General features: G+C 38.0%; 1 protein-coding gene across 1 annotated transcript in view; it reads left to right on the plus strand.

Annotated features, from left to right (window-relative positions):
• Positions 1 to 16,440, plus strand: part of ATP6V1A (ATPase H+ transporting V1 subunit A) — a 61,271-nt gene extending 44,831 nt beyond the window's left edge. Inside the window, exons 7-15 of the mRNA XM_081235631.1 lie at positions 183 to 345; positions 873 to 981; positions 5,440 to 5,562; positions 5,656 to 5,770; positions 6,367 to 6,430; positions 8,361 to 8,564; positions 9,664 to 9,758; positions 12,310 to 12,481; positions 14,243 to 16,440. Coding sequence (XP_081091757.1) covers positions 183 to 345; positions 873 to 981; positions 5,440 to 5,562; positions 5,656 to 5,770; positions 6,367 to 6,430; positions 8,361 to 8,564; positions 9,664 to 9,758; positions 12,310 to 12,481; positions 14,243 to 14,335 — 1,138 coding nt within the window. The 3' untranslated portion in view covers positions 14,336 to 16,440. The remainder of the gene's footprint in view (positions 1 to 182; positions 346 to 872; positions 982 to 5,439; positions 5,563 to 5,655; positions 5,771 to 6,366; positions 6,431 to 8,360; positions 8,565 to 9,663; positions 9,759 to 12,309; positions 12,482 to 14,242) is intronic.

The raw sequence follows: 16,440 nt of genomic DNA on the forward strand, positions 1-16,440 counted from the left end.
CTAGGGGAGCAATTGTTATATATCTATCTGTATATCTATCTTTTTAAGTATATATATAGATACAGATGACAGTATTATAAAGTGCTTTCGTTCTTTAACTTGTATTTCTGTGTCACTTACCTACGTTATTTATTGGTATGTATTAGCGAGTAAAGTAATCCGTGCTTGTTTTATTTGTATAGATGTGTACAGGGAGGAACTACTGCAATCCCTGGGGCTTTTGGCTGTGGAAAGACCGTGATATCGCAGTCTCTATCCAAGTATTCCAACAGTGATGTGATCATCTACGTAGGATGTGGTGAGAGAGGAAATGAGATGTCTGAAGTCCTCCGGGACTTCCCAGAGGTCTGTATCTATAAAGCTTCCAATACTATTCTAGAGAAAATACCACTAATCAACTTTAATTGGCAATTAATAAAGCTTTGTGTTGGATCTGGAGCAGTGTTCTCATTTGTCAAGGATCTTTTAAGGAATTTTCTAATTATATCTGTGATTCAGTTTGTATACTCAAGGAGAGGAATTTGAATTTTTCAGTCAAACACTTGAAAGTTTCTTTTTGTGGTCTGGTGGTTTTCAGTTATTGGGAGAAAGGTACAATAGGCAAAATATTTATAGGTGTGAACTTTACATAGCCTTTATATGATCTACTAGGTTACTGTAGTAATATTGCTTTTTCCATAAAATAATGGGCTTCATTTATGAAATGGAAATACTGGCTGTTTTCTTTACAGCACAGTGGGATAGAGGGAAGAGGTTGGAGTGATGGGAATATGGCTTTGGGAATACAGATTATAAGAGGGATTAAATATAAACAAGTTATGAAAAGGGGACTGAAATGTTCTGGGGATCACTGATAGATTGTTTGCCTCTAGCTCACGATGGAAGTTGATGGTAAGGTAGAGTCAATCATGAAGAGGACAGCATTGGTAGCCAATACCTCTAATATGCCTGTTGCTGCTAGAGAAGCCTCTATTTATACTGGTGAGTATATGAATTGGAATAAAAGCGATTAACATATCTGTTCTTAAGTTTTAAGCTAGCACCAAACTTTTTCTTTTCCAAAGAACTTTTCTTTCATTCTAAAGTACCTTCATACACACAACTATGTTCCTAGAATATTTTTTTAATATTTCACATATTATTATATCTTGAGAATGTCAATTTAAGACATTAATAGAGCTGCCACAATCTTTTTGATGACTTTAAAATGATGTATTGATGTACTACTGGTTTTTTTTTTCATTATATGTTTTATCATTGCTGTATCTCTGAATATATCTGTATCTCTATAACTTGAATTATCAGCTTCGAACTGAAATACTTTGAATATCAGTATGTTTATATATTATCTTTCATCTTTGCTCCCACTTCCAACCAGCTTTTGGTGCTTTGATTTCTACATTTTCAGGATTTATAATGTTCGTATTCTTTTCTATAACCATAAATCCAGTATTTGTATTAGCCTTAGACCTAGTAAAATGGAGTCATGCCCACTGGCAGTCCCTTGACTACAATTTTTCCATTTGTTTCATGGTTGGACAAAATTTGAATTCTTGTTTCTTTGTAAGTCTGGGTTTTTTCAGCTGCCTTTAAATTTTAACAGTTTGGCAGAGTATAAAATTTTTTGATCAGTATTTCTTGCCTAGAGAACTCTTATTTCAGCATTAAGTGCTGGGGAGAGACCTGATGCTGGCCTACTTTTTTTCCTTTGATAGGTGATTTTTCTTTTTACCCAAAGGAATGTCTCTTTAACTTTGAAGTCTTCTTTTTATTTATTTATTTATTTATTTTTTGGCTGTGTCGGGCCTTCATTGTTGGGTCTTCGTTGCTGCGCACGAGCTTTCTCTAGTTGCCGCAAGTGGGGGCTACTCTTCATTGCGTTGCACGGGCTTCTCATTGCAGTGTCTTCTCTTGTTTCGGAGCTCAGACTCTAGCTGTGCAGGCTTCAGTACTTGTGGCACATGGGTTCAGTAGTTGTGGCTCACGGGCTCTGGAGCTCAGGCTCAGTATCTGGCACACGTGCTTTGTTGCTCCGCGGCATGTGGGATCTTCCTGGACCAGGGCTCAAAACAGTGTCCCCTGCATTGGCAGGCGGATTCTTAACCACGGCCCCACCAGGGAAGTCCTAACCTTGAAGTCTTATAACTTTATTAGGATATATCCCAGTATTGATAGTTCTGATAATTTTTTCCTGAGACATAGTGTACCTTTTCAATTTATAAATATGTCTTTTATTTTGGAAAATTTTTGAGAATTGTTTCTGAAACTTATTCTCTTCCATTATGGTTTTTTTGTTTTCTTTTTTTTGTTTTTTTTTTTGCGGTACGCGGGCTTCTCACTGTTGTGGCCTCTCCTGTTGCGGAGCACAGGCTCCGGACGTGCAGGCTTAGTGGCCATGGCTCACGGGCCCAGCTGCTATGCGGCATGTGGGATCTTCCCGGACGGGGGCACGAACCCATGTCCCCTGCATTGGCAGGTGGACTCTCAACCACTGCGCCACCAGGGAAGCCCCTCTAATTCTTTTTATTTAGCCTTTTATCCATTTTTTAACAGGGTAATCAACGTGTATTCTTTGTATTGCTTCCAATGAAGCCTTTATGTCCTTCTAGCTCTTTGCTGAGTTCTGCTGGCTCATGAAACATCTTTTGTGATCTTACTGTATATTCTTTGAGATTTTTATTTTGTGGTAGGATGCAATATTAAGATTTTCTTTTATTAATTAATTGTGGTCACAGTTTTCATTTGTTTCTTGGCAGGTTCATTGTTGTACTCTGCTCTTCTGTCTCTTTCTTTCTTTTATTTTTGTTTAGTTCCTGTGCTGATGTTTATTATTACTATTAATCATCTTTGCAGGAGATGGGAGGGAATGGTTGTTACTATGGCCCAGGGTAGCAGGAATTCTTCCTGGTAATCTGTGAAGTTTGTTATAACATGGAGTTGTGTAAGTTATTTTACTTTTTCTTTCCTGCCAACAAAAATCCACAGCTACAAGGCCACTTACAATGAATTCTTTCTCTTCTACCCTGCCTCATTCACTTTTTACTTACTGAAAAGGAGTGCCTGCCTTTGTTTTATTTGTCCCCATCTCTCTACTTCCCCTTGATGCCAAACTGGGTCCAAGGAACCCCTGCCACTAGTCCTGTACCCCTTTTACTGTGTTCCAGACAACGGATTCTTGGTTTTGCCCCTCAGGATGTACTTCTGGTTTGCAAAAGCTTAATCTGAGATGTGCAGCCTCAGGTGAATTCTTCCTGTCTTTCCACCCCCTTGTTTGTTTTTTATCTCATTTAGTTGGCTTTCCTCATTATTTTGTTGTAAAGCTAAACATGGCCCCTAGTTTTTGACTATGGAGTTTGTGTTTCTATATTTCTTGTTCTCCTTGTTTGGTGGTTACTCGTATGAGGAGAAGGAGAAAGTGACATACTCATCTACTATTTTAGGACAAGAAGTCTACCTACTTCTTTTAAATGGCTGCACAGTATCCCTTTGTATGGATATATCATAATTTATTTAACCAGCATCCTTTTAGGGGGCACTTGGATTATTGATAATTTTTTTGCTCCCACAAACTTCATACCATAAAACATTCTTAAGCATGTTTTTTACACTGTGGCTTTGTATGTTTTATGTGCATGTTTCTTTGTATTTTTGTCAGGTAAGTTCTTAGAAGTAAAATTGCTAAGAATACAACTGTTAATTTAGATTTTAGTTTCTAATAGCTCTTGAAAAGGAATAACAGTGGACAAGAATTCTGCTTCTTCACATACTCACCAATGCTAATTTTTTCAACACTTTCTTATGGTCATTATCATACAGAAAAGTTGAAAGAATATTACAGTGAATACCCATGTACCCCACACCTAGATCTGATCATTATTAGCATTTTACTGTCCCTGCTTTATTAGATGCCTATTCGGTCTGTATTTCTTACAGTGAGCTAGCATCTTTTCTGTGTGTATTAACCATTTGCAAACTGCCTTCTGTCCATTTTTATATTGGTAGTAGTTGTTTATCATATGGATTGGTAAAGTTCTTTGAAATCAGTCTTTCATCTGTTACAAATTGCAGATATTGTCCTAGTTTGCTTATCTTTTGATTTTGAGGGTTTGTTGTTTTTTTTTTCTTGTAGGCACTGATACCTTTAGGTCTATGAAAGTGGTCTATGAGACTTCTTCGAGGTTTAGTCATGTGTATCTGTCTCTTCTATCAAGTCTTTTTAATAAATACATACACACAGGCATTAGTGAATGTTATCACAGAGACATAGTGTACTTGTATAAGAGAGGATCTGATTCTACCATCAGATTGAAATATGTGATAATTACTGTGTTTTTTAAGCCTTAATAATGATAAGTGGTATTTCTTAAAGACTTTGTTCCTTGGATCATGTTTTGGAAGCCTAAGTCAGTATTTTTTATTCTGAAGGATGTAATATGATAAATAGTAAAGTTCTGAGTTTTCCAGCAACTATTTTGTTTTACTTATGTAAGCATCTGTTTCTTTACTGGTAAAATAAGGGAATTAGGGCAGTAGATTTGGGGATGCTTATGATGTAGCAACAAATATACATTTCTAATATCTTAGAGTTGTATAGTACTTTGTACTTTGCAGAGGGCATTTATAGAAACCATTTCATCTGATATGTATAGATAGATAGGGTGAGAGTTATTCCATTTTCACAGATTAGGAAACCACACTGGGAAATGAAGTTATTTTGCTAAGATTAACAGAATAGGAAGTAGAACCCAGGACTTCTTTCTGTATATTAGCTTCTTCTAAGTGGTTTACTGTATGTGATTTTACAGGAGAGGACCCAATCTGCATAGCAGAATGATCTGGATAATTAAGATTATTACTCACGTTAATAACACTTGTTATTTTTGAAAAATAACCAAACAAGCTCATTAGTTGAGGATTTTTTGATGCCTATGTCTAATTATCTCAACAAGAATGGGAGGAAAGTCTTTTCCTACTTTTAAAAATGTATACTAGGCTATGATAAACCCAAACATCAAGTTGCTCAATATAATAGACATTTATTTCAGATGATCAGGGCAGTCTTCATTATTCTGTCATTTTTGGGCTGGGACACAGGCTGAAAAGAGCTCTTTCATTTCGACACGTATCTTCCATGGGTCCTGGGAGTTCTCACCCTCTCAGTAAGCCAGAAGGAAGAAGTAGCATGGAAGGATGTGTGGCTTGCCTGGTGGTGGAACACATGACTCTTACATTCCATTAGATAGGGGTCAGTTACTTGCCACATCTAAACGCAGAGGAGGCTAGACAATATAGTTCAGCTGTGTGCCCAAAAGAAGGAGCACAGATTATGATGAAGAGCTAGAAGTCTTAGGAACTTATTGCTTTAAATTTTTCTTAAGGGTGAAAAAGTCAGGATTATACTTTGTAGGATTATGACTTGTAATATTCTTCCCAATTTAGGAATTACACTGTCAGAATATTTCCGTGACATGGGCTATCACGTCAGTATGATGGCTGACTCTACCTCTAGATGGGCTGAGGCTCTTAGAGAAATCTCTGGTCGCTTAGCTGAAATGCCTGCAGGTAAGTCTTTGTATTGCTTATTACATAAGCAAGACTGTTAGGATTTGGGGATTGGCTTAGAACCTCTCTTTAAAATTTCTTTTCATTTTTCAGATAGTGGATATCCTGCATATCTCGGTGCCCGTCTGGCCTCATTCTATGAGCGAGCTGGCAGAGTGAAATGTCTTGGAAATCCTGAGAGAGAAGGGAGTGTCAGCATTGTAGGAGCGTAAGTATCAAAACTGTGCTTTTCATAAGAAAAAAGGTTATTTATTTTAAAGAGACAATTTTTAGCCCCCCCTGAGAGCAGTGATTCTTAACCAAGGTTGCACTCGAGTCATCCAAGGAGCTCTTTAAAATGCACATGTTTAGGTCATCTCTACATGTTCTGGTTCTATAGATTTGACTTGACTGATTTATTATATTCAACTCACGATATCATAGAAATAATTTAGAAAATTATAGACATGTTAAGGTAAGACTGTATCATGATAAAAACAATGTGAAGATTCACGATCCCCACATAAAGCCATATGTTGTTCTCAGACCTTTTCCTTCCTTCCTGCTTCATCTGTTTGATTAGAATAGTGACACAGATTATAATTAAATCTGTCTCATTTCTCAAACTAGAAGGTGTTTAATAGTTGTCGTTCTTAATTTTCAACTTAGTACTGGTTTTTATTTAAGATTTTTGTATAAGATTTTCTTTCCAAAGGTCTTATTTCTAAAGTTATTTACATTAAAATTGACTTGCAAAAAATTGCTTTTATATACAAGTTATTTTCCATAAGTATTTCTAATGACTTTTTCTTCTTTTAAATTTAGAGTTTCTCCACCTGGTGGTGATTTTTCTGATCCAGTTACATCTGCTACTCTTGGTATTGTTCAGGTATATCTTTCCCTAGTGTAGTCAGCTTCTGAGCTCCACCCCACCCCAGGCTGTCCACATCATTGTGAAATATTTCATTTGGTCACTGAAGAGTAGGCAGTGGTAAAGTCTGTTTTAGCAACATTCTTACTACTGAAAGTCTTCAGTGCTGTCTGTTCTTTCTTAGCTCTTTATCTAGAGTTTATAATAGACTTAATATTCTGTAAGTGGAAAATACATTCGGGTAGCAAAGTTTTACTCGTGTTAGAGTAATACTACACTTTGAGTTAGAGTAACCCTAGGAGTAGAAATAAATGGACCCAAAAAAGATATAATGGGGCTTCCCTGGTGGCACAGTGGTTGAGAGTCCGCCTGCCGATGCAGGGGACACGGGTTCGTGCCCCAGTCCCGGAAGATCCCACATGCCACGGAGCGGCTGGGCCCGTGAGCCATGGCCGCTGAGCCTACGCGTCTGGAGCCTGTGCTCCGCAACGGGAGAGGCCACAACAGTGAGAGGCCCGCGTACTGCAAAAAAACAAAACGAAACAAAAAAAGATATAATGGCAAAAACCCCATAGAAGTTTCTCCTCGTGGTATGGTCCAAGGCAGGTAACGCTATTAGAGGGCAGCTCTTTTCCATTCCACAGTAATCCAGAACCAGCACTTCTTCCACCTTGGGCTCCACCTAGCCTGGTAATTGTCTGCATCTGGCTGGTACAGGGGGACTGTGTAGAAGGCACACCTACTTTGGGCTCACGCCTGGTCACTCCACTCATTCTGTTAGCCACACCCAGATGAAAGCAAAACTTAGAAAGTGTAGTTTCTGCCTAGGCAGCTTCCCAGTGACAAGGGCATGAATTCTAGTGGATAGCCAGCCAACCTGGCCATTAAAAGTAAGCCTGGGGGCGTGCTTCCCTGGTGGTGCAGCGGTTGAGGGTCCGCCTGCTGATGCAGGGGACGTGGGTTTGTGCCCCAGTCCCGGAGGATCCCACGTGCCGTGGAGCGGCTGGGCCCGTGAGCCATGGCCGCTGGGCCTGCGCGTCCGGAGCCTGTGCTCCGCGGCGGGAGGGGCACAGCGGTGAGAGGCCCGCGTACCGCAAAAAAAAAAAAAAAAAAAAAAGTAAGCCGGGGTGGGGGGGGTGGGGGGGGTGGGGGGGGGGATGAACTCGAAAATTGGGATTGATACGTATACACTAATATGTATAAAATAGATAACTAATAAGAACCTGCTGTATAAAAAATAAATAAATAAATAATTTTTTAAAGTAAGCCTAAATGAAAGATGTATATAAATCAGAGCTATAATTTTTTTAATGTTGATACATTTATAAGCATATGTATTATTCATATGGGAAAAATAGAATATTTGCCTATATTTCTGTCAGTTTCAGATAAAAGGAAGTGGCAGAGGCTAAATTTACAACTTTCAAGATGTTTAGCCTTTGCTAAAATTTTGAATTTTGAATTACAGGGAAATGGGGAGCAAAGTTAGGAACGCATAAAATACGTATGTATGTTTGGCCTCAGAAAAATGACTGTCAGATCTTTTAGGATTGGCCCTTAATGATATGGAACTGAATTTATTCAGAACATTTAGAGGTTTTCATTAAAGTGAAGCATCTATCTTAATAAGCATTTTCTGGTTCATCTGTTTATATTGCACCATCATAATCTTCAAAGGAGTCAGTTTTTTGCTCTCAGATTTGACATACTATTAAGGAAATTTTGATTTGTAGATATTACCCATACTGAAATGAAAAGAAATACATTTTCCTATTTGCAGTTTTATTCTATTTCATTTATACTTGTTATATACTAGAAAGATAAATAATTTGACCAGAAAAGTATAGAATTGCATATTTAGGACAAACAAATATATTTCAGTACTTCAAAAAAAATTGTTTTTAAGAAAAATTTTTATGTTTTGTTTTTGATTTTGTCTTTAAATAAGGTGTTCTGGGGCTTAGATAAGAAACTAGCTCAACGGAAGCATTTCCCATCTGTCAACTGGTTGATCAGCTACAGCAAGTACATGCGTGCCTTGGATGAGTACTATGACAAACACTTCACAGAGTTTGTTCCTCTGAGGACCAAAGCTAAGGAGATTCTGCAGGAAGAAGAAGACTTGGCAGAAATTGTACAGCTTGTGGGAAAGGTAGGTTGTAAAATCTTGTGGAAGACAGGTCTGTGAGTTGCACTGAAGCTTTTTAAGGACAAACAGAACCTTGGATATGCGGATTCTTGCTGGGAGAATGAGTATTTATTAAATATTTTTTAAACTAATAGAATTTTAGATTATTCCTTTATCCAGCAGATATTTGAGGGACCTGCTTGTGTTATGGAAAGTAGAAAGATGACTGGTGTTTAGATTATTATTGAATAACAAACCACTCCGACATATAGTGGCTTAAATAGTGTTTTTTTGCTCATGGTTTTTGGGGTTAGTGGGCTCAGATGAGAAGTCTTGCTTGGGTCCCCTCATACAGTTTTTGCAGTCATATGGTGGCTGAGACCATAGTCATTTGAAAGTTTCTTCCCTCACATGTCTGGTGCCTGGGCTAGGATGACTGGAATAGCTAAGGGTTGGCTGGGCATTTCTCTCTCTATGTGGTGTTTCAAAAAAAATCAGCCTATTTGTGTACCCATGTTCATAGAAACATCTAAGCACTAAAAGGTGGGAGCAACCCAGATGTCCTTTGCAACACACTTGTGTGCGCACACGCACACACATGCACACACAATGGAATTAATAATCCATTTCAGCCTTGAGAAGGAAGGGAAATTCTAACACATGCTGCAACTTGGATGAACCTTGAGGGGACATTATGTTAGGTGAAATAAACAAGTCACAAAAAGACAAATACTTATATATAACATATCTGAAGTAGTCAAGTTCATAGAAATAGAAAGTAGAGTAGTGGTTAACAGGGACCGGGAGGGCAGAAGGAGAGTTGTTATTTAATGGGTATAGAGTTTCAAATTTGTAAGATGAAAAGTTATGGAAATCTGTTTCACAACAATGTGAACATACTTAACCTACTGAACTACATTTAAAAACGGTTACGATGGTAAATTTATATGTTTTCACAACAAAATCCAAAAAAGAACATCAATCAGGAAGCAGTTATGAAGTGAATTTATTAATGATAGGTGATCATGTGTTGATTATGTGGTTTCTGCATGCTAACTGATTAGAACTATTGGTCCCACGTTGTGGCAGTAAATTTCTAAAAATGTATTTTTTCCTCTTCTAGGCATCACTAGCAGAAACAGATAAAATCACTCTGGAGGTAGCAAAACTTATCAAAGATGACTTCCTTCAACAAAATGGATATACTCCTTATGACAGGTAATCTAGCCTGATTTTCTTTTTTTTTTTTTTTTTTTTTTTTTTTAATTTTAATTTTTATTTTTATTTTTGGCTGTGTTGGGTCTTCGTTTCTGTGCAAGGACTTTCTCTAGTTGTGGCAAGCGGGGGCCACCCTTCATCATGGTGCGCGGGCCTCTCACTGTCGTGGCCTCTCTTGTTGCGGAGCACAGGCTCCAGACGCGCAGGCTCAGTAGTTGTGGCTCACGGGCCCAGTTGCTCCGTGGCATGTGGGATCTTCCCAGACCAGGGCTCGAACCCGTGCCCCCTGCATTGGCAGGCAGACTCTCAACCACCGCGCCACCAGGGAAGCCCTGATTTTCTTTTTTTAATTTGAGGATATTCTGTCAAGTTTTGAAGAAGGAGCTGCCTACACATTAAAACCCTCCCCTCGGGGCTTCCCTGGTGGCACAGTGGTTGAGAGTCTGCCTGCCGAGGCAGGGGACACGGGTTCGTGCCCTGGTACGGGAAGATCCCACATGCCGCGGAGCGGCTGGGCCCGTGAGCCATGGCTGCTGAGCCTGTGCGTCTGGAGCCTGTGCTCCGCAACGGGAGAGACCACAACAGTGAGAGGCCCGCATACCGCAAAAAAAAAAAAAAAAAAAAAAAAACCCAAACAACAAAACCCTCCCCGCCTTTTTTTTCTCATACAGACACACTCTGACTCGGTGTATAGGTTTATTTTACATTTTCATAGCAGACATCTAGTGATCCAGTATGTTCCCTTGTCTTGAGTTGGCTCATTTTTCCAGTTATGACAGTGTTTTCACTCATTATCCAGCCATCTTTAATTAGATTAAATTGTGGTGTAGTGTACGGAGCCTGGGGATCGTTGCCTCTTTCAGAAGCTTTTCTCACTACCTGTTACCACAGCCTGCGCCTCTTCTACTTTTTTCCTTTTTCTTTTTTTTTTTTTTTTTTTTTTTTTTTGCTGTACGCGGGCCTCTCACTGCTGTGGCCTCTCCCGTTGCGGAGCACAGGCTCCGGACACACAGGCTCCGCGGCCATGGCTCGCGGGCCCAGCCGCTCCGCGGCATGTGGGATCTTCCAGGATAGGGGCACGAACCCGTGTCCCCTGCATCGGCAGGCGGACTCTCAACCACTGCGCCACCAGGGAAGCCCAACTTTTTTCCTAAATAATATACTTTCGTGCCTCATTTCCCAAGAGTTCTATTCTGTTTGTTTGTTTGTTTATGGCTGCGTTGGGTCTTAATTGCTGCGCACGGGCTTTCTCTAGTTGCAGAGAGCGGGGGTTACTCTTTGTTGCAGAGCACGGGCTTCTCATTTTGGTGGCTTCTCTTGTTGCAGAGCACAGGCTCTAGGCATGTGGGCTTCAGTAGTTGTGGCACGTGGGCTCAGTAGTTGTGGCTCGTGGGCTCTAGAGTGCAGGCTCAGTAGTTGCGGCGCGTGGGCTTAGTTGCTCCGCGTCATGTGGGATCTTCCTGGACGAGGACTCGAACTTATGTCCCCTGCATTGGCAGGCAGATTCTTAACCACTGCGCCACCAGGGAAGCCCAAGAGTCCTATTCTTTTTCTTTCTACTGAAGTCCCTGTCGGACGTCTCACCAGTCCCTGCTACTCCTGCCCAGTGCTTGTTTTTCATTATTGTCTCTGCTACTTCCATGGCTTATTTAAAAGTTCCCATTTCTTTTAAACTTTGATAATTTGAACCCTTTCATCATAGGCTAGTTTTTCTCCCTCAATCATATTTGGACCCATATAAGACTGAAACTGTGGAAACTGAACACATAGGAAGATTACCAGAATGTAAGACAAGCAGAAAATATGACAGTATAATCAGAAAGGCTCAAAAAAATCTGTTTCAGGAACTTAAGAAGCTCTAGGAACCATCCACACAAAGATAACCCCACAAAGGGAAAATTATTTGAAAATAGTGTAAGAGAGTGTGCATGAAATTGTGTATGCAAATAAGTTTAAATGCGTTGGAAATTTGATTAGAATGCATGTGATGCAAGTTGAATATTAACTTCTGTGTCTTCATTATTAAAAGATATGTGTAAATGAAAGTGAACACATTACTGGAGAAAGGGAATGCTTATTAACTTTAGGAAATTACAGTTCCCTGCTTTCCTATTATTTATTAAACCTTCACTGACTGTCACAAGGGAGTCTTTACAACTCAGTTATTTTACCATTTGGGTAACTGCTTTAACTGCACTGTACAAACACAAACCCTCAGAGAGTCATTAGATTGTAGCAGTACTGTTTCATTGTTCTTCCTGTTTGATTGTGTTAACAAAAATTAACGTCACTCTTTAAATAAAAGAATTCATAGCTCCATCTCTCCATCCACCCCCTATTCCTGAGACATCTCTGTCCAAAAACTCTGGTTAAGTATTATTGATCTTTTCCACTATTCTTTTTTCATTCCTTATGTATCATGCAATAAATATAAGTAGTGTGCATATCTAAATAAAGATGTTAATGCTCTGGTATTTTATAGATGAAGGAAAAACTATGAACTTCCTTGGATTTTGTTTTTGTTTATTATTTTGACTTTCATTTATCCTAGGTTCTGCCCATTCTACAAGACAGTAGGGATGCTGTCCAACATGATTGCATTTTATGACATGGCCCGCAGAGCTGTTGAAACCACTGCCCAGAGTGACAATAAAATCACATGGTCCATTATCCGTGAGCACATGGGGGAGATCCTCTATAAGCTTTCCTCCATGAAATTCAAGGTATATTTGTTTCTACCATAAACTTTTTTTAGTAGTAAGTGTTTCTTTTTGATTTTTTAAAATATTTGGGTCCCAAACCTGGTGTGTGAAACTGGCATTTATCATTTTCATACATGCTCGGGTAATGTAAAACCAGAAGAGACCTCAAAGCTATGTTCAAATAGGAATTCACATGATAAAGATTGTAGTATGTCACGTCTAAAATAAACGCTGACGTGTTTTCCCTTTTGTCTTAAGTGCCAGGCAATTTAGAGCTAAAATCATTGCTAAGCAGCAATTACCTTACCTCAAGTGCCTGTTAATATCTAATCCCGGCGCTCTTCTGAAACGATTTCTGCTGCTTACTTCAAGTATCCTATTACACGTCATTTTTACTTTTAAGTAGACTCTCATTCTTTGGGAAGTACACAAGACATAAATAGATAATTAAGTGAAATTATCTGTAGAAACTCAAATGTGTAAGATTGTTTTTAAAATACTTGATCAGTCGAGTTGTATTTAATTATTTCTAAGTCATGACATCCAAGTATATTTACTAATCTCCTACTGAGAAATTAAGAGTGATTCTCTGAATGTGTATGTTATGTATATAGTGTTTGCATTATAGATTGGAAGTAAATTTGTGTAGACACTCACTGTATCAAGGATTTTAAAATATTCACACCCTTTGAGTCCTGTCTTTCCATTTCAAAACTTATAACCCAAGGAAATAATTAGAGATTTTTATATGGATGTATGTAGAAGATTGTATATTAAACTTTTAAATGTCATCCAGAAGTGAACGGAGTCATTGTGGCATGTACATTACAGCAAAAATATTATAAAGGCATTAACATCTTTTTTTCAAAGAATATCCAAAGACACAGGGAAACGCTTATGGTATAATTAGTGAAAAATTTGGTTGCAAAGAAATTCCATATGTAATTTGATCCAAATTTTATTTTTAAAAATTATACATTCATAGGAAGATGATAAAAAAATATATGCAATAATATAATAGTGATGACTTCTGGTAGTATAACTAAAGGTGCTGTCTTTTTTCTGTTTACAGGTACATTGTATCAAATTAACATTTCAGTTGTTCTTTAATATCATTAAGTATTTTTCTATAGCACTATTTTGTGGCTGGAGAATAATGTTTTCCTATTCTTAGGCATTTAGGAAATTTCCAGTTGTTGGTATGGACAACTTTGTTCATGTAGTTGGTTTTGTGTATTTTCCTAGTATATGTTCTCAGAAGTGGAATGATTGGGTCAGAAGGCTTAAACACTTTAAGGTTTCTTTCATACATTTTACTCAATTAAGGTCCTTTCCATACAGATTTTAAATGGGGTGCATTTTGAGGTTATTTTAGAAATTTTACTCCCCCGTCCCAACGTGATACTACCAGACCTTGAATAGTAAATTCTGTTTTGATTAAATTCCAACTATCATATACACAGAGAGGAATGCATCTAATACACATTGCTGCATAATTTCCTAATATTTTGCATATTGTTGAGGGTAAATCCATTGGTTGTTGAATACAGTTAGCAAGCAAGACACAAAACAGAAATTTTGTCTTCTGTTTGGTTGGATGACTACTTTATACATTTCTACCCTTAAAGGAAAAAAGAAAAATAAGGTTAATTCTGCCTCCTGCCTGTGTTTTACCAGTGTAACTCAACCTAGTACTCAAATATAGTAAATATAAATAACTCACTATTTGTTCTGAAAATTATTTTCCAAAGGTAAATGGAATTCTGTCATGTCTTCTTTCAGGATCCAGTGAAAGATGGTGAGGCAAAGATCAAGGCCGACTATGCACAACTTCTTGAAGATATGCAGAATGCATTCCGTAGCCTTGAAGATTAGAACTGTGATTTATTTCCTCCTTTTCCTCAGCAAGCTCTCATATGTGTATATTTTCCTAAACTTCTCATCTCAAACCCTTTGCTTCTTTATTGTGCAGCTTTGAGACTAGTGCCTATGTGTGTTATCATTTGTTTCCCTGTTTATTTGGTAGGTCTTATATAAAACAAACATTCCTTTGTTCCAGTGTTTGAAGGGCCTCCCTGATCCTTTCTCCAAAGTGGTGAATGTAGTAAATAGGATATACAATGGCTATACTACTGTAAACGTGTATGTAGGGTGACGTCTCTCCTTGTCCTAGGTTTGCCCTTTCCTCATCGTCATTAAATTGTAAACAGGACTACTGCATGTACTCTCTTTGCAATGGATTTGGAATGGAAGGCCAGATTTCTATACATTTTGTCAGGTTCATTGTGAAATGACTCAATATCTGTGTGGTAAAGTTATTTGCAGCTTAGCATTTTGCTAAGTAACCTGCTTTGTAGGAAGTAATTACTTTTTTAAAACATGAATAATTAATGTTTCTATTATGTGTTGCTTCCCCCAGTATAAATCAAGAATATTTGTGGGAAACTGTTGAGAACTGTACTGTTTTTAAAGCAGGCATTTGTGGGACTCAGCACAATAGATGAATCAGTGCCCTCTAAAAAAGTGAAAAAGGAGCCAGGTGATCAAACTTAGATTAACATCATCTTGTTGAAGCCTATTTTACTTCACTAGGAAAAATTCGGTATCAAGGACTATTATACTACATTACTAGGAAATTCTTTTTAAAGTTATGTTTAAAACAATCACCAAGAACTTGATCCACATCACACCCTCTTTTTTTTTCCTCAAACGTCGTAGAAGCCTAAGCTTCTAAGAATCATGTGGCAATGTGATGGGCAGTAAAATGCCACAGAGAAGATATTTAGTAGTGGTTAAAGGCTGTTAGCACCTTTAAGGACCAGCTGGGCTTTAGTGATTCTTGGGGCCAGAGTGGCATTATGTTTTTACAAGATAATGACCTGTGTCACATGTTTGTTTGTTTGCTAATTGAATTTTTGAACAACAGCTTCCTGATTGTAAAAAATATTCTTCCATGTGGTTTTTGATTCACTGGCTCAAAAGATTTCTCAGAATACCTGTAGCTGTAGCAACATAACAGTTTCCATTCTGTTTCGTAGGGATGAAGTTAATTCTTATATCTGCTGATAACAGAATCTGGGTCATGTGAAAAAAGATCATTTCCTCCTATCTTTTAAGTATATGTTTTAAAATAAAAGCTTCTGTGTTTGTATGATAAGGCACATTAGGTAACGTGTTTCTTTTGGTCTGTTAAGGAAAGATGCAGTTAGAGAATTCAGCTATGTTTGTTTAAATCCTTGCAGATTACATGTTCTTACAGTGGCCTGCTGTTCAGGATAAGTATTCTGCCATGTATCTTTTTTTAACCTTTCAGAATATTGGAAGATAAAAATTGTGCAGTGATTTGTTGAGACATGGGTATAATGGTGCTGCTGAATCAGTTTGCTTTCCAATGTGGCCTCCTACCCAGAGGCCCAAAGACCAGTGGAAATTAAAAGAATTTCAAAAACTTTCAATTCCTACCTTAAACCTACCAGCAAACTAGGATTGTGTTAGTAATGAATGATATGGCAAAGAAAGTTTGACCAAGTTTCTTATGTGTTTTTCTGAATTTGAAATGTACATTCTTACTCCTTTTTAAGAATGTTGATGTATGGGTGTGAAGATGCTAGAGAAACTTTGCTCAGAGCCTCATTGTAAGTGTCCCTTCACCCATATGTTGTAGAATTTCACATTGGTCACTGATCACATTTCTTTAGTAAGAATGTGTTAAAGTTAACAACAGTCTTTTAAAAAGATGATGCAGTTCTCTATTTATTGTGCTGTGCCTGATCCTAAGTGGAGCCAGTTAACAAGTTTCATATGTATTTTTCCAGTGTTAAATCTCACACATTGTACCCTTTGGAAACTTCCTTCCATCCTGACGAACGAATAGAAGAGGTCATATATAGTGCTTCCTTATCCTTGAGGTTTCACTATCTTTATGTTAAAAGTTGTGTATAATTGTTAAAATCAAAGAATAAAAAGTGGATTTAAATTAA

Source organism: Mesoplodon bidens (genome assembly GCF_964165515.1).
Source record: "Mesoplodon bidens genome assembly, chromosome: 5".
NCBI classification, from domain to species: domain Eukaryota; kingdom Metazoa; phylum Chordata; class Mammalia; order Artiodactyla; family Ziphiidae; genus Mesoplodon; species Mesoplodon bidens.